General features: G+C 39.4%; 2 protein-coding genes across 3 annotated transcripts; both read right to left on the bottom strand.

The window, feature by feature from the left end:
- Positions 1-109: 109 nt before the first annotated feature.
- On the bottom strand, positions 110-11,918 carry pkp1b (plakophilin 1b). The gene is made up of 13 exons (XM_075461583.1): positions 11,657-11,918; positions 10,362-10,456; positions 8,042-8,457; positions 7,820-7,961; positions 6,504-6,711; positions 5,885-6,053; positions 4,483-4,600; positions 4,133-4,309; positions 3,457-3,627; positions 1,635-1,788; positions 1,326-1,512; positions 1,101-1,185; positions 110-707 (listed from the first exon to the last, which is right to left on the bottom strand). Exons 1-13 carry the CDS (start codon positions 11,841-11,843, stop codon positions 633-635), a joined length of 2,184 nt encoding a protein of 727 aa, XP_075317698.1. The 5' UTR covers positions 11,844-11,918; the 3' UTR covers positions 110-632.
- An 899-nt stretch (positions 11,919-12,817) lies between these two features.
- smpd2b (sphingomyelin phosphodiesterase 2b) lies at positions 12,818-22,061 on the bottom strand. 2 transcript variants are annotated; one of them, XM_075462235.1, is made up of 12 exons: positions 21,855-22,061; positions 21,599-21,731; positions 19,757-19,879; positions 19,551-19,647; positions 18,119-18,195; positions 17,576-17,669; positions 16,092-16,181; positions 15,926-16,008; positions 15,604-15,736; positions 15,156-15,260; positions 14,894-15,071; positions 12,818-14,651 (listed from the first exon to the last, which is right to left on the bottom strand). In XM_075462235.1, exons 3-12 carry the CDS (start codon positions 19,825-19,827, stop codon positions 14,227-14,229), a joined length of 1,353 nt encoding a protein of 450 aa, XP_075318350.1. In that variant the 5' UTR covers positions 19,828-19,879; positions 21,599-21,731; positions 21,855-22,061; the 3' UTR covers positions 12,818-14,226. The 2 variants fall into 2 exon arrangements, with proteins under 2 accessions (XP_075318350.1, XP_075318349.1); XM_075462234.1 differs by having other exon boundaries at positions 21,599-22,061.
- Between the last annotated feature and the right edge of the window lie 932 nt (positions 22,062-22,993).

Raw genomic sequence — 22,993 nt, 5'->3', positions numbered from 1 at the left:
AAGAAAGGTGTGACAATTCGTTATGCTGCACGAGCAACTTTGACAAATAACTAGTAATTACCTGAAATTCCCTGTGGAATTCTCCATCAACTTTGAAACTTGTACAGCAGACCTCTTACAGCTTTATTGACATTTTTTTGATAACAAAAACAGATAATTTCGAGATTGCACATAATCAGAAAATATGGAATCACCGCCAACAAAATTTCAACATATAATGTAAAACACATCGCTGCCTAAGACCATTTCAGCTCAGGAAAACATTCTGTTATGCATGATCATCATACACTTTCATATTATGCCAAATAAAAGATACAGTTTATTGCAAAATAAAATCCTGTTGTGTTAATATGTTATCAATGTTCACACTACAAACAACAAAAATTCCCTTTTAACTTTTGCTGCCATGTCAGAACTTAACTTTCACCTTTGTTCCTATGATGAAAACATAATCTTACAGTGTATACACAGGGCTACAGAAAATTAAAGCAGATTTTATGGATAAGTACCTGACAACATTTTGTGAAATGATAAAGGATGCTTCTTAGCCTCGATGTGTCTTATCCTGTAAATGTGCCGAAGCCGTGCTGGGGAATTACCTCAGTAAAAGACTCACGCCAGCTCGTCTGCTGTTAATCAACCACTTGGAGCGATCTGTGCACCGCCATGGTGGTCTCATTCACGAATGAGGACTTGCTCATTCCTTGCTGCAGGAAAAACAGTTACATTTAAGTTAGAGTTTCTGTCTTTGTCATTACTGAAACTGAAAGTGCCACATTGCTGAACTCACAAACTAACTTGTGCTGTGACAATGGCAACTTTGTACTTAAAATGTGAGTATGTCCTCTAAAGTGTTGTACGTGTGGAAACAAAGTCCAGTGGGTGACTCATCAGACCTGACCTGCTGGATTCCTTAGCCTTATCACTCAATGTCTCCCTCGCTTTTACTTTCCTGAGAGTAGCCTAATCCTTCAGAGTTTCTCCCTGTTTCTCACAAATACCAGAGAGAGGTGGAGTGTCTTGTGTCTGATTGTAAGATACTGAGAGGACACACCCAAACGCTGAAAGGTGTTGGCACTCAGGGTTAAGCCTTGACTCACCTTTTTCAGGAAGCTTTGCAAATCTTTTTCTGACCAGATTTTGTAAAGAAGAAGGGACGCAGCTTGGCTGGACTTTGGGAAATATCTAAAAAAAAAAAAGGGAAAGAAAATTATTGTTAAAGTCAAAACTGTGCAGACGTGTGGAAATCTAAGATGCATTTAAGATATAAAATATAATGAATCACACTGTAGTCATAGTTTCCCTCTGCATACATGTCAACTTACACGTTTTGGCTAAGGTCGTTCAGTGATTTTATCAGGTTGTTGTTTAAAAACTGTTTGCTTATTTCAGGCTCCTTCATAAGCAGGCAGCTAGCAGTCCGGCAGGTCATGGCAAGGGTATCATCTGAGTCATTCCCTCCCTTGGTGCCTTCGCTGAGGAGGCCCAGCAGCTCTGGGAGGGCTTTACGACCTGCAGCAACAAGACAGACAAAATACACCGTTTTTAATTACCAAATGGATTATCTTATGTTTATAGGAAACAAACTCATACAGATACTCATATTATGATTATGTCTTTGTAGTGCTTCTTACCGATGGCACTGTGCAGGTTTGGGTTCTTCGTCAAGTTTCCAACCAAAGCCACTGCGCTCTTCTGCAAGTTGGCTTTGTTTGACTTTAAAAGGGGGCTGATAACCTGCAGGCCATTCAGTTTCTGCACAATGATCTGACTCATTACACTGGAGACCTGAGAAGAGACGAAACCAGACCAGCTGCTAAACTCGTGACATGCTGAATGAATGAAAATATCAAAGCAGAGTTAGTCTACTTTATGACCCATTCTCAAACAAATGTTGTTGGTAATTGTGTGAAATATAAATAATAACAAAAATAAATAATTTCCATTTAAATGCTAAAATAAATGGATAGTGTGAACACAAAATTTTAACGTTAAAGTGAAATGTGTTTCCTTTCTTGCTTTTCAAAGGACTCCTAACCAAAATAGATTTTTTTGTTAAAAAATGCACCAAATGGTTTCAGTGTGTGATAGGTGTGTAGGCAGGCTAGTTTAAGCACCTGGAGTCTTTTTCTACAGCGCCACGCTGCTGTAATATGTGCAGAATGCGGTTTGGAACCGTTCTGTATTCAATTCCCTTCATAGATGAGCAAGTTGCCCATACCATCACAAATGCTGTCTTATTAGCAGTGCACTGATAACAGGCCGGATGGTCCTTCTACTTTAAACTGATTTTGTCTAAATTTTGATTACAGTGAACCCTCGCTATAACGCGGTTCACCTTTCACGGTCTCGCTGCTTCACGGATTTGCATGGTGCATTGTGTTCTGGATTCTGATTGGCTAAACAGTCTCTCCACTTCTTCTCTACCTGTGTGTCAATAACGTTGCGGTTTAATATGTACACGTACACGTTCATTACAGTTCTCAAACATAATCGATGGTGGCATGTCGGTATATAAAAATCTTTTTGCCCAGAAGAAAAAAAGAGCGACAACAACTACCGATAACTATGTTCTTCTCTCGAAAAAACACACCTGCACCGCATGCGTTAGAAGAAAAAAACGCTACAGAGCGGAGTCAGGATGCAGCAGCTCAGTCAGAAGAGCAGTGAAATACATGCGAGTCACTATTTGTCCCACTGTACTTTGTATTTTTTTTCATAATCATTTTTCATTTTCTCCCGTTCTAATCCAATGTCTCGGGTCGCGGTGGGGCGGTGCTGATCTCCGCAATTTGAAGCCTTCAGTTCGTATTGATGATTAAAATGATTATTTTACAGTACAGTAGTTATTTGTAAAAAAAAGTTTATACAGTACTTTTATTTGTTAAACAAATGCTTGGGCCTGTAAAAAGGTTTTGTTCTTTGGTTTCAATGTATTATGGAGTATTTCATTGTATAATAATTGTAAAAAAAATAAAGGTTACTACTTCACAGATTTCGCCTATCACGGGTTCTTTTTGGAACGTAACCCCCGTTCACTGTATTCAGATCACTGGACAGTTTTCTACGCAATTGACCGTTTGTGAGCTTGGGTCATGAAAAGGCTGGAATTTGGATTTTGTTTACAAATGTTATTTTCCTTTGCAAGGTATTTCCTAAGGAATTGTGTCTGTTTTCAATGCATCACCATCTGAGGGAGGCTCTTTTTATACCCAATCATGCTGCCTGACTTAGTAGTGAGATTTCCCACCAGGTATTTTGTCTTTGCGTGATACAACTTTTCCAGCCAGTCTTTATCCCTATCCCAACTGTTTGTTTCTGACGTAAAAAAAGACAAACATTTCTCATTTTCAACATTTCATATGCTGTGTTTTTTTTTCCGTTTCAAAATGTCATTAGGATTTTGATGTTTTACAAACTGGTCCCTGTGGGACAGCATGATTCATCAATTCTTACAATGCCTTCAGATGCAGTGATATTCTGCAATGTTCCGCAGCAGGCTTCCTGTGTCTCTTCTCGCTGGCTTGAGTCAAGCAAAGCGAGATAACTCTGCAGTGTTTTGGAGTGGATCAACCAGCCGGCCCCATTCGGCTGTGGATCCTCAACCACAGGGAAGTCAAAGTACCGCTGCAGGAAAAAAGAAGCAAGTCATTGTCAGCATCTGTCTGACCATAAACACTATCCTTGTTGAATTTTTAATTTTTTTTTTCTTACTTATCCTTATTGTCATCTTTTTACACACTATTGTATGTCAAAGCATCTTACAGGATATATTTTTTTAAATATTTTAACAGGAGCTTTTTATATGTTAATGTAGCTTCTAATTATTAAGTAATGCAAAACTGCATGCTGATATAACAATATGCTGCAAACGGGAGCCCTCCCTGTGTGCTTCATTCTGCATTTCATAACTAGGTGTGTCTATTTAATGCTCAGGGACTTAGTGGCAAAGATTTAACAGAAATTAAGATTACATTCTGACATTTCTGAGTCTTAGTCTTTTGTACACTGGAAGTTCCTGAGAATTGTAGTTATAATAATGAGAAGAAATGTTCATGTGTAGTGAAAGGTAACTTGTTGGCACTGTCTACAGGTTCCACCAGGCTTGGTCAGGTAAAATAATCTCTCTCACCTCATGCTCTGGAGATTTGCTCTGGGAACTGAAGCAGCCGACAGGGCTGTTGTCGTTCTGACTGTGGCTCCTGTTCACAGTTTTGGCCAAAGCTGTGATCCTGCTGAACAGAGCTGGAGCCTCGGCCTCAAGCTGGAATGTCAGATTGTGCAGGATGCACACGCAGTTTTCTACAGACTGAGTTGACAGATAGAAAAACACACACCCAAAAACAGAAGAACTTGTGTCAGAGTCAGTTTATAAGCTCCTATGCATTTATTTTTCAAGATGTTTGCATTTAACCAACATATACACACAAATTACATGTTGCTCTTGAATGAAAAATCATCTTTTTTTTTATCTTTTCTTACTTCATCATCTGGTTTTCCTGCATCCACACAGTCTTTAATGTAGCTGACTAAGGAATCGATCAAACCGCGGCATTTCCTCATCGCCTGTCTGCTGATTTGTTGCGCACTACTGAGGTTTCTGTTAAAATCAAAATGCAACATACAGTAAAACTAAATGCTTGATATATTACAGATTAAGCACATTGATGTATGAGATGTTGCTTGCAAAAACATGTGATAGAATATCAAACTAATGTAACAGTGAAAATGGAATAGGTTAATGTATTTATTATTTGGACCCAGATGTGATGAAAAAGCCTTGCTATCAAGGTTTTAAGAAGTTATTTTAAGTCAATCATCCAGTTGTTTGATGAAGATGACCCATTTTCTTGAAAGCTAAACAATGTTTGTCCTGTACACTCATGGAAAAAACACATAAATCAACAGGTGAACAACTGAATCTCCAACAGAGAGCTCCTGCAATATGTTTTACATTGCAGCTAACTGTTTGCTGATGCAGAAGATAAGACCTGTGATAAGATCTGTGCTATCGTACCGCTAACATCTGATCTGTAACAATGGTTTGTGTTGATGTTGTACGGTTTGTTGAACGCTCAAAGGGCTTCAGGTTCAACAAACAGTCAAGAAGTCAAGAAACACATGTACTGTATCCTGGGGGTGAACAGCCTTGAGGAAATTTAGATATTTGGAAAGAGGATCCTGTCTCAAGTGATACACATCTAAAGATGAGCATTAAAGTTAATTTTAGCATAATTCAAGGCAGTGTAAGAGCACCTATAACTGAGCTGTATACCCTAAAACGAGCAGAAAGTTACAGTAAATCAACCTCCATACAACACTTCTTACAATTATCAGTAACTGCAAACAGTGTTTGAAAGTCCTGAAATGAGAATACTTAACATAGTAACACTGTTAAAATGATTTGCTCAAAATGAGTCACATAGATCCACTGTCAGTTTGTTAAACTGTAGTATTAATTCATTCTGTTGCCAGTCTTGGTCTTTGCAACGATGGTTATTTGCCTTTTTCATAGGAAATCTATCACTTTAAAGTTGAATGTCCCATTCAGCTCACAACTTATCCACGCTCCACACATATGGAATGAGAAATAAGTAAAGAATACAATCAAGAGCTGTTAAAACTACTACTATCAGACAGTGTTACTATGATTGAAGTATATTTACATCCTCCCTCACACGTATTCACTTGATGACTAATGGATAGATGCCACAAACCAACTCAACCAGACACCTTGGCAATGATTGAATTTGATATGCAAATCCAAAATAAAGTAAATTTGTCATTGAGCAACGCACAGTGTGTTATGAGATCCTGAGTCAGAAAACAGAAAAAAAGGTAATGAAGTATTATCCAGTTCACAGTTAGTTTTTGTTTTGCTTACCTAAGGCATCCTGTGGTGTGAAAAAAGACATCAGGGTCTTTGTTTGTGCCACTGGTTGGGTTAGAACCTGTTGTGTAGGGCAGGATCACACGCTCTGTTAAGACGGGCAGAGCATTCTTCAGCAGGTCCGACCTCAATTTGTCTGCAGAGGACAAATTCCACAGAAGACCTGGAGAAAGAAATTGAAATTGGAGCTGTTCCATCAGCATGTCAGTTCTGACATGCATTCACTGTCTGTGGTATAAATGCTTTTTTAAAAATCTAGCAGTATGTAAAGCTTTTTTTGTGTTTTTCTAATCATTTTGATCACAAGAACACTAGAATGTTCCCTTACAGGGTTAGTACCTCTATAACTATAACTAGATTTTCAGGAAGTGTGTGATATTCAGGTTCAATCGCTGTTACGCTGCTCTTATTGCATCAGTTTCAACATTTAGAAAATCTTGTCAACATGAAGCGGAATCTCTAAAACTGCATCAAATGGGTTTTAACAGTGGGCCTCAAAGGCCAGCATCAAAACACCAGAACCAACGGAATTATATAACGCTTCACACAAGCAGGTCTTTGTCTGACTTGTTCGATCGGTTTGCTATGTGCGTGTGGAGTTTCACATATGCACCTGTTAACTGTTTGTGCAGCTCTACAGAGTCTGAATCTCTGAGCTGATCCAGAGCCTCGGTGACGCCATCACAGCGGTGTATCTCCTCTTTGTTTCCATCGCTCTTAAAGGACAAGTTACGGAGGGCGGCCGAGGCTGTGTGGCTGACTTGCGAGCTCGAGCTACGCAGCAGGCCCACCAGGAGAGGGATGCCATTAAGCTTTAAGACCTGAAGGACAAAAGGGGTTCAGGTTTAGCATTCAAGGTAAACACAAGAAACTTGTGCTAAAGGAAAAAATAAATATTGCATCGCGATGCATCGCAATAATTCAAGTATCGTGATGCATCGTGATAGTATCGCATTGTGGCATGTGAATCGTGATTCGAATCGAATCGTGACTCTTTTGCCAATACCCACCCCTAATGCAAACCCTGGTTCGGGTAGGGGGAGAAATAAAAGAGGTAAGATAAGTAGGAATAGGATTCAAACCCTGGTTCGGGTAGGGGGTAATGAAAGTATAGCGGGTGCCAGAGGTGGAGCCAAGACAAGACACACTAGCAGATTCAGCAGACAAACTCATCTAAACAGTCCTATAATCACAAATAATGCCAGCAAAAACAAGGCCATACACCTCACTCAAAGCCAACTCACCCAAAATGGCCACCTGTTTAAGATACTAAGATATTAAATATACTGAACACAGTGATTTACCACAATTCAAAGGGAGGAACTTTCCTTAAACATCAATTGAAAAATATTGATTTCAGATCAAATTCGTATTATGGAATTAAATGATGCCTTAAGTCTGAGATATGGCAGCTTAAACAGAAAGAAAATTTAACCTCAGACAGTGTGGAAAAACAGAAATCTATGTTTCCATGTTAAGGTTAGAATTTCAAACAATATTCAAAAATTAACTCTGTTTTTAATATTGTTTTAGATAAGCTTTTTTTTTTTATCATGAACCCATCGGCGTGATTTCTCTCCTTTCCAGAGAACACATCCTAAAACAGTATGACATCACTGTGAGGCTGGGTAGCGCTCCGTCATACCGTAAAAGTGCAAGTTGGCTTCAAGATTATTTGAAGCACAAATTGAAATACATTTTGAGAGGACTGAGGTCCATCTGGCCAGCTATTTGAATCATCATCAGAGAGATTTAATTTGATTTACGTTTTGATTGACATGGTGCAGGTAAAAATTAAAATAAAAATCAGAAAAACAAAAATGTTTTTCTGCACCTTTTTTCCCACACTGTCTCAGGCAAAGTAGATTACAAGCAGTGCAACATCATGATAAGAACAGGCAGAACCAAAACAAGAACAAGATCAGCCACCTCCTCCTTTGCTTTGTCGTTAATGAAAGTGTTGTGCTGAATGTAGGAAGCGCCGCAAAGCTGATAATTTTCATCGCTGCTGGAAAGAAACTCCACAGCCTCCCTCAGTGTGATATCAGTAACCACGCTGGTTCCATTTGTCCTGTGAGAAAACAAATACTATTCAAAGTTTACCAAAAAAAAAAAGTTTATCAAAAACATATCAGTAGCTTTCTTACTCACCCAGAGTTTGCTTTGCCCATGGACTTGGCCTCTGTGACGGATTGCTTTGAGTGCGCCTTTCTCATGTCAGTTTGACTGCATATGAACTGCTTGTTTGATTTGATCTGACCATTTGAAGCATACAGAGGCTGAGGCTTTGAGGTGGTGCTCACTATATACTGACTGGCACTCCTTTGTGTCATGAAGTTGCCCTTGTTTGAGGGGTTTTTCTGAGCTGGAACAGAATGTTTTGGCATGGAACTTTGCCAGATCAGATCGGGTTCGCTGCGGCTGGTGCTGGTTTGACCTACTGCCACAGAGCTAACGGGGGCGTAGCTCCTCTCATGGCGAGAGGTGGAAGTAAGCGTGTTTCTAAACGCAGTGGATCTTTTGGAGTTGTTGACCATTTGACGGTGGATGTTTTTCTCCAGGATGAGCTGCGGAGCCAAAGAAAACATGTGTCATGAGAGGTAATGCGGGACTCAAATTGTGAAAGATTATTTTGGTGTACAGCCCTGTGATGCAACGCCTGGGAATTTTTATGGGTGAGGCTAGAAAACAAAATTTTTACATCAGGAGACAAAGATTCTGGGAAGAACTGTGAACAGTTTTTTTGAGACGCTTGATCTATTATGTGTTAAGAACAGGATTAGCATATCTGTGAGTGGCAAAAAATAAGTGAACCCAGAAATTTAACAGTTTAAGTGAAGGTGAAATTTGAGTTGAAGGATTTGAGTGGATGACATCAGGACCGAGTGGGCGCCCTGTTTTATATCAAGAACAATCATTTTTTAAAGTCGGATCGTTGCACCACAACGACATACCGTCTAGGGTAGTAAAGCATGACCTAATGGAGTTTGGAAACTGTCAGTCGAAAGTCAAACAGATTGCATACAGATAGACGAGATTTAAGACCACCGTCACCCTTCCCAGAAGTACAACCCCATGTCTAAGAAAGTTGGGACACTTTGTAAATTGTAAATATAAAATAGAATGCAAAGATTTGCAAGTCACATAAACCAATATTTAACTCAAAATAAAACACAGAAAAAGTATCAGATGTTAAAAGTGAGACACTTTACATTTCAGGAAAAATATTAGCTCATCTTGAATTAGAATGCAACGACGCAACGTTCCAACTTCTTTAGAATTCGGGTTGTAAACGACCAACAAAGATTGCTCCAAAAACTAAGGTGGCATAGTCTGTAAGGTCACATAGGAACTCTGTGTAATTCCTAAAAAACAAAAGACCACAAGCAACCTCTCTTATTTCAGCTTATTTTACATTGGTTTCAGGTAACGTTTAGGGTTGGCAGGAAATTACTTAACAAAAGGAAAAATGGAGACGCAAAACGGCATTTGAAAACATATAACAGATCAAAATTTGATGTTTAAACATGATGGGATATTTCTAGGCTAGGAAAACACCACAATCGGGCATAAATCATCTGTCAAACAATAGTGCCGATGGTATCATGGTTTGGGGTGGTTTTGCTGTATCTGGACCAGGACAGCTTCTCATCATAGATTAAACAACAAATACTAAATCATATCAGTTAATAATAATTTATTTATTTATTAATTTATTTAATTTCCCTCTGGGATAAATAAAGTATTTTTGAATTTGAATTGAATTGAATTGAATAAGGGAAAATGTCAGGATATCTGGTAAGTGAATCTCAAATTGAAACTCAAAATAAGCACGTCATTCTTCCAAAGAATATTAAAAGAAGAATAAAGTTGATGCATTGAAACTGATCCAAAATAAATGTTGAAGGATCTGAAGCAGCCTGTCGATGAGAAGAAAAACACACCAACATCCCAGCACTGAAGCTGTACTGTACGGAGGAATGGGCAAAATATTATGTGCAGTTACTACAGCTAAGAGGGCCACACCAGATACTGAGAGCACATACTTCTCACAGATCTGTAATATCGGATCATTTTCCCACAGGAACCAAAAGACCAAGATTACTGTTTTTTTTATTTATTTCAATGCTCAATTTAGGTTCAAATTGTCTCCTTTTGGGACTTGTGTGGAGATCTAATTATGTTTTACAGCATACAGTGTTGATGCAGAAATACAGAATAGTCTAAGGGGTTCACAGATTTCCAAGCATCACTGTGTTCATAATAAGTACACCAATAAATTCTTGAATTTATACTAAAACCTTATTCAAAGATGAACAGGCTGATAAAAGAAATGTGCGCACTTCCGGAAGATAAACTCTCAAAATCTCAGGAACCATCAGCACTCACAGAAAAATGTTTCGCTCCAAGATTCACATCACTGCAACAATACAACAACAACAAAAAAAGATTGATATCCATAATAACTCACATTTTTAGAGGAGCCATTGCCAAAGAAGCCGCTTCCATTAGATGTGCTAGAGTGTGTCCTCCCAGAATCTACGAACACGGAGTCATACAAAGGGCCTGAGGAGAAATATCAGGCTTTATCAGCTGTTATCTTATGTACAGAACACACCTCATTTACAACCACTGATTTATTGCTTTTGCCTGTGAAAAAAAAAGCATACAGTGACAGTGTATCCTCACAGTGCATCTGATGTATGGTGCATTATATTGGTGTTCATAAAACAGTATAACCCTAAAGTTATCAACACTTCAGTATCTAGTTACATGAAAAGCAACACGTAAAATGAAAGTTTTTGCTAATTCTCAACCTGGTTTTGAGATACTGAAGAGGCTGGAAGCAGAGAATAGAGGTGCAAAGTAACGACATGAATTCATCTGACTTACACTTTGAATATACCTGTAAATCTCACAATGCTCAGTTTGATAATGACATGCTTACAACTTGTACCCTATATCTATGATGAACTAGGATTGTAAAGAAATCTAACCTTTGGTTAAATGAGATGTGTTCTGTAAGAAGCGGAAGTTAAAAATAAATAGTGTCCAGCTGTCGTTCCGATTTTACAATGTTTAATACTTTAATCCAGACTATTTTTTTTTTCAGGAGTATTTTGTTCCAAGATTTTAAGTGCCTCAAAGACCTCCTACTATTCACCACTTTACAATTGGATTTATTTATCAAATTTGAATATATTTTTATATATTGTACACTGACTGCTTTGCTGCTCCCCTTTTACTTGTATTCCCCAACATGAATCCAAACCTTCCAGGTGTTGGTAAGAAAAACATTCAGGGAGGTTATGTAACACAGGCTGGTTAATCATTTACTCAAAAAAAGTCAAATTAGTCGAAAATAAGACAATAAAGTGTGCACTGTATGTATTTTTATGTAGGTTTTGTAAGTTAAAACAATAACTAGCAGGAATGTGTATCTCGTTATTCAGCAGGTTGCTATAGCACCCAAACAAAGATAAACATTTGCTGCTATCCCCATAGAGAGCGAATTATTTCATATATTTATTTATTTATTTGCTAATGACGATGATTAACCTGAAGATAGGCAGGTTTCTTTCTCAGCCCTTACACAATGAGGAAATGTAAATGACAATGTACTGATTAGTCATTAGAGACGCTCTCACGGGGATTCAAAGACCGAATTCTAAAACAACTAGAACGCCGACCAGAGTTTAACTTTAAAGAGTTCTCACTACTTCTGTCCCTGCTGAGCAGTGTCTGTGGTACTTTTGGCTATCTTACTTGTTGGAGATAAAGAAGTAGATCCGCTCTTGCTGCTGGACAGCCTCGACTTCCTCCTGATTGTTTGCACTTGCTCCAGGACGCGCTGCTGTCCTGATCGGTACTGGTTAACGGACGGCACGGCCAGCGACGTGTCGTCCACGTTCCCGATGGAAATCGCCGATTTTAACGGACCCAGGCTCGTCATTTTGTGAGTGCGCAACAACCTCTAGAGAGACAAGCCGCAGAGGGTCGGCGGCGCTCTGAGAATAAAAGCGCACTTTACCCTGCCCTGCGGAATTAGACCGCGCCCACCCAGACACAATGGACTACAGATACACGAAAAGAAGCTGCCATTAACGCCATTACTTTCTGTCAGTCTGCGTGCTAGGAAGCATTAAGTAAAGAAGCTGTTTACTCATATTTAGGCTGCTTGATCTCGACTTTTCTCATTTTATGCAACTTCAATTGTCAGGCCTGCGCAGAGATGAAGATGAAATTATTTGTGCATTTTTAAGTAAAACTGTCATCCAAACCTTCCCTGAGAGAAATTAAGTTTGTATGTGTTTACCTGCACTTATAGCTTAATTTCTACCATCTGCTGCACATGATGATAAATCACGATACACCACGACGAATATTCCCATATAAGAATATTCCACTCAGTAGAAAAATGACCCTGTTTCGTTTCGTGGACATTATCAAATAACCAAAGTGAACACTCCTCCTTCTCCTCCAGAAAAAAGAAAAGCCAGAGGGCAGAAGCAGTGTGTGAAAGAGCCCCTTAGTAGGTTGTAGAAGCCATAACTTGTAGCAATAGTTTTCCGTATGACGTTATCAGTCGCTCACATCTGGAATATTGGCCCCCTCATATTATATTGTCATAACTTCAACATTTAACATGCTAACTGACATCTTCAAATTCTGAATATACTTTCTTTGAGCACTGCACAGTCTGACCTTGGGGCGAACTTGCTTGTTTTCTACTTGTTGATAATCTGTCAAATGATGGACTTAATTTTTTATTAATAAATTATGACAATGACCTGGTATGAACAGATTATTATATTTTTAGTATGCCGTTTTATTGTTGCAGCTGAATCGGTAATTGATAACTACAGCTGTAAAATCAATGTAGGAACAATCAACGTGTGGCGTGCGGTTCCCCCGATGTGTATTTAATTTACACAAGTTTAGCTGAAGGTGATCATCTGTGACACCTTTACCCAGTGTGAAATGAAAACTTTATTCACGTCATAGCAGGTGGAAAAAAGGAAAGGGAAACTAATGTATGCATCACACCCATGGGCTCCCTCTGGGTAAACATGTGGAAGCCAGCAAGTCTGATCTGGCAAATTCTGTTTGCCTTCTGCCAATTTGTGCGCTCACATTTCCTGTGGTGAGAGGTTAGTCTTGTGCTCAATGGTAGTTCCTATATCAGGTGCGCTAATACTGCCCCCTAGTGGTGAATATCAGTGATATCAAACTTCTCACCTTTAATCAAAGCCACGGCTGCCCTGAATCCCGCAAAGCTTTTATTATTGCTTCAATGATCATTCTCATCACAGTTTTCAGTTGGAAAGAACATCAGGTGTCACCTGAAATTCTGCATGAAAACGAGGAAAATTGAGAACCACCAGTTGCTTCACAACATGGTTTCACAGCAACATAAAACATTAAGCAATCAGTTAGCATACTGTACATATCATAAAGTGATTCATTTGTTATCTATACCATAGATATATCTTTTCTACATTGTTTTTCAATAATTAAGTAAAAATGATTCATGTTATCAAATTAAATCAAATACAAGAGCAGAATTTTCCACCATGTTTCATAGTTAGAGATAAAGAAAGGAGTGTAGATTGTCTCCAACATTTTGATAACTGCCGGTGGAAAATGACAAGCATGAGAACATGCGTTTCCATACAAGAAGGTGTTTTCCCTTCCTCTTAAACATAACACCAAACAGTCTTAGCTAGTTCATGATGATCCTGTTAAGCTACAGATAGACGGATACGTGTAAACCTTTTAAACGTCGGAGTGTCTGAGTCTTCCGTGCAGAAGAGACCATGATACAACTCTCCGGTTGCATTACAGCACATCGAGAAAATCAGACACACAAACACAGAGTGGACCCACAGTGACTGGGTGGTGGCCTCTCCAGGTCCCAAAGGGGAGGCAAGACATAAAAAAACAAAAACGACTGGTCCCAGCGACACTACTGGAGAGTGGAATGGAAGTTGGGCCTGAGGCTTAATGACACAAATGGTCACATTTATGACCTCTAAGGACAGCAGTAGTGTGTAAAAACATTACTGTGTGCTAGGAAGCATTGTTGTGTACTGCAGGTGCATAGAGTGAAATATACGGATGATAAGACCCTACAGATGACTATAAAAAAGCTATTAAAATGTCAAAGTATGTGTCCTGCACTACTTTAAGAAATATCTCTCAATTATAGCTGATGATTTTGCTGCATAAATCTAAATCTCTAAACATACAACACATTCAGAGGAGCAGACTCCTTCAAAAGTTTTAAAGTCTTAAAGCTGACTTCAAAGCCTTCCTTCAGTGAACCTACTTAAAAATCATTCCTCTGGATCCAAGGCACTGGGCTTGTGCCCCTCTGGGGGCCTCGGAGGGGCATTGTGAGGCTGAGCCACAGGAAAACCCCTGAGCTTCTCTTGCAGACTACCTACAGCCAACCTCATCTGGTCTTCAGCCCCCTGGAGAGATTTCAGCTCCATCGTATAAAAGATGTAAAGCAGAAAGGTGGTCAGCAGGATGGCGAAGCACAGAGCGGCCAGCAGGTAGAAGGAGGTACGTGGGAAGGGTTGTTCTGCTCCCAGAGCCAGCCAAGGTACCGCTGCGATGGCCAACTCCAGGAACAACAGAGCCAGCCCCATCACCCCAGTGCGAGCTGCTGTGTAGCGCATCCTCTCAGCGCAGTGCAAGCCCACTTTGACTTCTGTACGGGCCTCCGTCAGAATGTCAACCAGTTCAGCCACCTTCCCTACAGCCGTGAAAGAACACAAAGAGAAAGTCAGACTTAACCCATCTACTACAAGTCTGAAGCTGGAGAGGGAAGTGCTACAGAGGAATAAAACGACTCCGCAGTAAGAGCAGAAGATCTGTGAAGATACTTCAGGCTCACATCACGTCACTGCTTCTCATTAATCTAACTCATGGTTCTGATAATCACCGGTACGATCAATCAGCAGACACTGCCATCTCTATCATGGTGGTTAAAAATACCTGGAGCAGAGTCCCGAGTCTTTGACTGTCTGTTACTTCCTGCCTCTGGTGGAATGTTGGACTTCAGCGTTAATTCAGCAGTAAGAGCTTCATGATCAGAGTACGGGAACGGATGGTCGGGAACGGAGCCTTTGGTGGTGGACATGAAACCACAATGAATTTCAGTACTGGATGAACCCTGGAAAAACAAAAGATGAAAAAGTTTTACGGGTCAAATCAAAATTATTAAGAGCTGGTGTAACAACACTAAGCTTTCACCCACCTTGAACAGGATGTAGTCGATTCGAATTCCTTTTTCAAAGGGAACAAGCTCCTTTTTACTGATAAAAGGGTTTTCTGTTATTAAAGTCATACCATCCTCGCACCCCTGCAACACAACACACCTTTTAAAATCTTAGTTACATGAAAAGCAACACGTAAAATCAAAGTTTTTGCTAATTCTCAACCTGGTTTTGAGATACTGAGTCACAATGGCACAGCTTGATTCAACCAACATATTTTATGAAGAAGTTGCATAACAACTGGTAACACCACACTTTTCTGTTAAGATGATAGTTGGTGTAAAGACTGTCTGAATGCTTGCTGTTGAAGATTTGTGCACCACTCTAAAAAAAAATGTTATCAACAAAATATCTAGTCTAAAATAAGTCAATTGAGTCTATTTTCTTTTATCAATACTTCTATTTTGTGGCTTTCGTGTTGCTACATACATCAAATTTAGCCGTTTCTACATAGGAGTCCCTCAGACCAGTATAAGACATAAGCAGTCTGTTGCCGAGGTCCTGGGGGTGCATGTTGAGATCACCACCGAGAATGACCACATCTGCTCCAGCAGAGGTGTGACTAACAGAAAACACAGAAAACTCATTATTTACCAATACTGTAACTATTATGTTGCTGCTTAAAACACTTTCATTGTAATGGTACATGAAACATTTTTATCATTCTAAATGCAAACAGGTGGGGATCACCATGCAAAAACACAACAGCATGAACACACAGGCGCTGAATATACAAGCAAAGACACCCTACCGGATGAACTGCTGCAGCTCCCAGGCCTGAACCACTCTGTGAGGTAGATAAGAGTCCTTGTCTCTGGAGTATTCTGCATGCAGCTGTTATCGACACAAAGGAATGGAATTATTCAATAATATGAATGTGATTATGCAGAAAGGCCTGAGAACTGATGAGATCTTACATGTGTGACGTAGACGTTTGCAGTCAGGCTGCCGAGGTTCAAGACGACCATCCCAACAGCTTTACCTCCAAACCAGTCCCCATGGTGAGCCTAAATAGGACAGGAAACATCAGTGGTGAATGAAAGATGGAATGAAAAGTGTCGAGCTGCAAGGAGAAATTTTAATAAAAGCAAACAGGGGAAAAACAGAGAAAATCCCTGTGATCTTTTCCAGATTTGAATAGTAATAGGAGCCATGCTCTTGAAATTAATTCAGCATTTTAACCAGTCTTTATCAATGTTGAGCTCCCTGTGCTTTGGCAAAATGATTTAATTTATTCCCATTTTATGCCCAAGTTCTTTTATCACTACAACTTCAACAACATCTGCCACTGACTTATTTCAACTTGTTTTCAACCAAGAGAAAATCTCTTAAAACCGTCTTTCCTTACTTAAGAATAGCAGTGTAACATGGTTGCATAACTCTAACTCTCTTGCTACAATATTAAATTACCAGACAGAAATGTTAGCATAAAATGTAATTATTTGTACTTTAAATGATAATTTGAAAAGTTAAACAGTTAATATCTGTTCATTCTCTAATTCTTAGCAGAAAAATATTGCTCACACAATATATCATTAACAATACTTTATAAAAAATTATATATATAGATATAGATATATCTATATCTATATATATCCTATATTATATTTGACATATTGAGAGGATTCAGGCATAATCCAGTAATTTTACTATTGTTGGTCATGAGGCTTTACTTAAAGCATCAATGTGGGCCTTTTCCCCTAAAACATTGTACTTTTACATCAAAGTATTAATACATTTAACTTGATGAATGAATGTAGGGTTGTTTGGTCTGTATAGAATTGTATCACCGTCTCATTGTATGTGAGAGTATAAATGCAAGGCTGCATGTATTTATAGATATTCTTTTATTTATGTTCATGTAAATTCTGCTCAAACTCATTAAACTGGAAGCATGAACGTTGCTAAACAAGACTCATCACACGTCACATGTTTGTGGCCTGTGTTTTGCTGAACTGCTGCATCACAGACACGTCTGTAACCACACCAACAGCCTTTCTGCTGCGGCACAGCAGCTACCCACATTATTGTTTGTTTTAACATAACGATGCCTCTAATAATGACCTTTCACACAGAGTTTTATGCAAACCATAGTATTCAAAAGTTGCACAGCTGCAATTTGAGAGCAGAACGACGCAACTGCTGAAACTAACTAAAAATCCCTCATTGCCATCATCATAACAGATAAGCTGCATCTTGTATTTCTGTAAACTACAGTGAAAGGTGCTTAGTTGCAGATATGAGGGCAACATGTGCATTTTACTGTGGCCTGGTGGCCTGGTGGCTGCAAATTATGAAATTCTGCACATGCCTCACTTCCAGTATGAACCCGAAGTTTGGGATAATTCTTCAACACTTGCACAAAACACTGTTTTGCATGTCTAAAGCCCTGCAGACTTACCATGTAAGGATAGCCATTCAGTGAGTAGCGATAAAGAAACGTGTCACGGATTCTGTGTTTAGAGAAAATGGCCAGTCCGCTGCCTATGACGCCACTGAGAGAGAAAAGGAGAGAAAAAGTAAGGCGTAATCAAATGTTGTATTTTTTTCTCTTATTATTAGTTACTAAAATTAAATATAAAACCAGTTGGTTTACATGACGACATACTGTACATCAAATTAGTGTCGTTCTCGTCTTAAGACTGCAGGAGATGAGAAAACAAACGTATTTAATTTGACATTTGTGAGGAGATTAGGGGAAAGACCTCTTGATTAATCACAGCCTTGGTATGAAGGTCAAGAAAGAATTAAGCAGCAAAAAATAATCCTTTCATGAAACTTCTTGGCTTCAGTTACATTTTGCAGACTAATCAGTACCTTGCAGGTACGCTTTTCTGACCTCCAGACAGAACTGGCCTTTGAAGATATGACAGTCGTCTCATGAACTTAAGAGTAAAAGACGTTCAGAGTTAAGAATTTCCACATGCTGGAGTAGAGATGTTACCTTTTAAAGTAATGAGAGTGAGGATGACAAGTGGCAAGCTTCTTTTTCAAGTAGAGATAGTCCTTCTCACTCCACACCTGAAAAATAATTCATATTTCAGTTAAAAATATAATATTCATCTATAACATCTTCGCATGATAAACTGTGACATTAAAGGGATAGTTCGGGATATTTGACATGAATCTGTATGGCATCACCATAACCAGTGTCGTGCATTCAAACTGACTTACCCCCGACAGTGTCCTGTGAGCCGAGTTCTTGTCCAGTGTTGGTCAAGGCGAAAGTAGTCCGGCTTGTTTGCTGGGGTCAAGAAATTAGCGCGTTTTTCTTCCCAAAACAGTACGTGTGCTAAAGAGTGATTTATTTCATCACAAAAACCGAAGCCGGCAAAAGTCACTCCTCGTTATCACTTGGGCCCTATACTGTCTCTCATTGTGTATCAGTGCGCACGTCATTCTGACCGCGAGCTGTGCGCACGAGTCTTTCTGTTCTTTGGCAGTGCTCAACACTTACTCTGCAGACAACTGGCCATCGGGTCCAGCTGGTCTGGGACGCCTCTTCCAGTTGATCTTGGGAACATGGAAAAAAGTTCTCAAGACGCCTGCATTCAGGAGTGCAGGGAAGTCACCGTTATTTGTGATGCAGGCAGCAGCTGTCCCACGGCCGCCGACATCCTAATCTATGGAAAGGTTTTGTATCTGGGGCATAACTAAATCCCACTCGTGGCAGCAGTAACATTCCACCTCTGTCTGCATTACTTCGCACTTCAAACAAGTGCACCAGGATTTGTCGGCCACCCTGGGTATCGCAGCTCCAGCAGTGGCTCCAGCTTCTGTTTCCATCACTTCTCTGTCCACCCTCTCTCTTTCTGCCCGATCTAAGTCCATTTGGCGAACTTCCTCCTCAGTATAAACGGGTTCATAAAGATACCCCCTTGGCTCTGAACGGAAGTCAATATGTTCCTCGTCGCTCTCGTTGTCAGACATCTTCCCGAGAAGTAAACAAAGTGAACTCGTGCGCACAGCTCGCGGTCAGAATGACGGGCGCACTGATACACAACGAGAGACAGTAGGGCCCAAGTGATAACGAGGAGTGACTTTTGCCGGCTTCGGTTTTTGTGATGAAATAAATCACTCTTTAGCACACGTACTGTTTTGGGAAGAAAAACGCGCTAATTTCTTGACCCCAGCAAACAAGCCGGACTACTTTCGCCTTGACCAACACTGGACAAGAACTCGGCTCACAGGACACTGTCGGGGGTAAGTCAGTTTGAATGCACGACACTGGTTATGGTGATGCCATACAGATTCATGTCAAATATCCCGAACTATCCCTTTAAGTAAGATCGCTTTTATCAAAAGAGAAGGCTGACACGGTCAATCTGATAAGTGACTCTGCAGCTTCAAAACTTTGTAAGACAGTTTCCTCCAACCTCTTGCAGTAAAACAATATCATGTTCTTCCTTGCACAACATTTCTCCGATCATGTGATAGCGCTGAGGACAGTGTTTGCTTAGGTAGCGGATCCCCCTGAGAAACAAAACAAAGTACAGACGGTGAATTTTTGTTTGGCAAACCTGCACATGTATCGACATGAAAAGCAACGCATTGAGAATTTCTACAAACCACAGGCACTGACCAACAGTTCAGGGAGAAGACTTGCACACTGATACACTCCGTGTTAGCCATGCTGGCAGATGAGTGGATCATGAGTGGAAGTGATGATGGAGTTTCAGATCAGATGAGGCGACTGCGACAGTTCCTGATGCGGTATAAAAAAATTAAAAAAAGACTATTACGGGTTGACGTCTGAGCTCCATTGTTGTTATAGTTGGGTGGCACATTCGGGAGAACTAGAAGTATCCACTACATAAAAGAATAAACTGTGACTTTGCACAAAAACGAGAGTAACACGTCTAATAAACACAATTTGAGAAAATTCAGAACCAAGGGGCAAAGCTCAGCAAAATTTGTTTTAACTAATAAAACTCTAAACACGCTTTCAACAGTTTATCGGAAATACTCTTCAATGCATCATTAGGTATCAATACGTTGGGTGAATCTGCAAAGGCTTATACAGTTTAAGATCGGTTATACATTCACAAATAAAAACTCCCATTGGATTTGACTCCCCATGCATTTACATAAGTAGTCTGTGCTGTCTGCCATCTCTAAAGCTAAAGACAAATGTGTCCGTTTTTAATCATGTGATCCAGCTGACCCACGCAAGCCTCAATGTGTCATTCAAATGTTGCTCTATTTTTTTTTTCTCAAAGTAATGAGACATTTTCTCCTGGGGTGTGCAACAAAACATTGTCCCTAAATAGACTGCTGACATAGCTTTGCTCTGTATGAAGAGAAAATGGGGAAGCAGTGGTGTAGTGAAAAGAATCACGGGGTCAAAGGCAACAGGGCTTTTGCATAGACAAAACCTACTCAGCATGTGTAAACACAATTTAAATGGCAGCTAAATAAAATAAACAATGACTTTGCTGTTCCAGGAATTATAATAACACAAAGGTGTAAAAATTAGTCCGTGCATTGTATAGAAAATGGGGTGAAAGGAACAGTAATTCAGTCACTAAGCTGTAAAAAGATAGCTACATATCACCTAGACTATCACATCTAGGAGATAGTCAGTCAATTTCCTTACATAGGTTAACTTTAGAGTCCCATGATTTTGTACATGTCATTTAACACTGGTGTAACACCAAATTCTGTGACGACAATACTGTAGGAATTTTAGCTATATTGCCACTAGTATTCATAATTTTGCCTCACTTTTTTTATAACTAAAAAAAACATGCCGCTAAGAAGCACAACCCTTCAATATCTAAAAAGGAAATAATAAATTTTGAAAGCTATTGCAGAAACATTAGTGTATAGGCATTTATAACACTAGTAGCACACCTGGCAGTATCTGGTCAACAGCTTTTCCTACTATTTCTTTAGTGACATTATATGAACCAAAAAATAACAGATTTATATTACTAGATAAGTACTACAACGGTATTATAATAATTGAGATGTTGTTTAAATAACATTGCTCCACCATGTTTGGAAATAGCCATACAAATATTTAAAAAATAATCCAAAAAACCCCCCAAAACACCTCGGTAGTCTCAGTCGGGGCACAGAATCTGAAGGGGTACAGAATTCGGTGTTACACCTGTAAATTCGGACAGGTGAGAAGGTATTTGGAATAACATTAGTGTTAACTGGTAGATAATAGGATGAAATTTTAGCTACCGCTTTCAGTTCTACATTCAGTAGCTTCCTGAATTATCTAAGCAATCTCGATTTGGTTGTAGCAACACTTCGTAATTAGTAGTGGTTAATTGTGCATTTAGATGGTAATCACTGGCAGGCAACACTGGATGAGGGCTAACAACTGCTAAATCATTTCGCTACCCCCTTTAGTTGTGAAACTTGCTCCGGTTTTCCTTGACTTGGAGTCAGTTAATTAATTGAATTAACTCACCGCACGAGCCTCAGGAAGTCGGCTGAAGTGAAGTGGACCGTTGATGTGCCGACGTAGTCACAGCAATGTGGTCATTTAAGTTGTGGCTTTCGACCCAAGGCGCTTCCTGTTAGCTTGCTAGCTCACCGTCCCTCTGAGGCCGGTTGATAAACGTCAAGATAACACATAAGTTTAGTCAGCATCTCAGGTAACCTACACGCATATAACGGAATTCAAACGTTTCCATTGCTATATTTTCACGCCGACGTGAAGTCACCTGGTATAAAAATAATTATAATGGCCTCCGGTTTTGTTTTACCCCACGAAATAAAACATTAACTCTCGCTTGCATTTCAGTTTATGGAGCGCTTTCGCACATTTGCAAAACGTATATACATAACAGTTAGTTACAGGAAATTTTCCTGCTAACAAAACATCGGTTTTAAGTCAACTAAACGGTTTTTAACACAAAGTTTTATTTTTCTGGCGTCATTTCCTGCTTGAGCATGCCCGCTCGCAATTAATTCTGGGAGGTGAAGTTCTTTAAGCAAATGGCTTCCTTGGTTACAGACAAAGCAGCTTCTGCAGAGATGTGATCAAATTACTTAGGGCTAAAGTAAAACAAGGCAAAAGCATTACACTTCTTTAATAGGAAGTTTTAAAACCAATTTACTCAATGTACATACAATTTAAAAAAAAGTACCCTTTAGCTGCAAGACTAAAACGGTTAATTTTCACTCAATCATTTGTATTCCTCACTTGTCTCTGAATCTCTTTCTTTTCAGTTTACAGGCAGATGAGTTAACATTTTTCTTTATAATTTCCTGGTTTGAACAAGAGTTCATTGTTCCATCACTGATAGCAGCATGCTGTGGCCCAGATACAGGGGCAAATTAAACAAAATGACCAAACACTTTATTTATCGCTACTGTTGCAGTAATTAATTATTTATTTGTAACAATTATTATAAGCTTTTATTACATAGTGTTATTTCTTCTGGCAGGAATGACCTGCTGTAGCTCTCTGTGTTATATCGTAGTTGAAGAAGCCTCATACTGATCATACTTTATTGTTTCAACACAATGTCATGGAGAAGGTGGGCAGTATCGTTCTTTATGTTCATTAACTTGTGCAACATTCTTCTTTTTACAATTATGTCCAGGGCCTCAAAAGCAGTCCGTGGCACAGAGTCAACCTTCTTTATCAGTTTATTAAGTTTCTTTGAGTCTCTGGCTCCAATACTGCTGCCCCAACAGATGGCTGCAAAGCAGACTGCTCTCTCCACCACATCCTTGTAGAAGATATACAACATTCTGGTGCAGACACTGAAAGGCTAAAACCACGTTTCACAGCTCTTATACTGGAATGTAGCATTTTATTTTTTTCAAAAAATAATGCTTCTCATTTAAACCAAAA

Source organism: Odontesthes bonariensis, chromosome 3 (genome assembly GCF_027942865.1).
Source record: "Odontesthes bonariensis isolate fOdoBon6 chromosome 3, fOdoBon6.hap1, whole genome shotgun sequence".
Classification (NCBI taxonomy): Eukaryota; Metazoa; Chordata; class Actinopteri; order Atheriniformes; family Atherinopsidae; genus Odontesthes; species Odontesthes bonariensis.
Note: the sequence above shows the minus strand (reverse complement) of the source record. Positions and strands in the feature narration are given on the sequence as shown.

Bases quoted from the DNA above. Each gene is read 5' to 3' on its own strand.
- smpd2b (XM_075462234.1), bottom strand. From the start codon at position 19,827: ATGATCCACTCATCTGCCAGCATGGCTAACACGGAGTGTATCAGTGTG. The intron at 17,670-18,118 runs GTAACATCTCTA...TTTCTCTCTCAG, and splicing joins CACTCTCATTACTTTAAAAG to TGGCGTCATAGGCAGCGGAC. The intron at 14,652-14,893 runs GTATTTTTAACC...TCACGGCTGTAG, and splicing joins GACTCGGGACTCTGCTCCAG to GGAAGGTGGCTGAACTGGTT.
- pkp1b (XM_075461583.1), bottom strand. From the start codon at position 11,843: ATGACGAGCCTGGGTCCGTTAAAATCGGCGATTTCCATCGGGAACGTG. The intron at 8,458-10,361 runs GTGAGTTATTAT...TTGGCTCCGCAG, and splicing joins GCAATGGCTCCTCTAAAAAT to CTCATCCTGGAGAAAAACAT. The intron at 6,712-7,819 runs GTGGCTGATCTT...TTTGTCCTTCAG, and splicing joins ACGACAAAGCAAAGGAGGAG to GTCTTAAAGCTTAATGGCAT.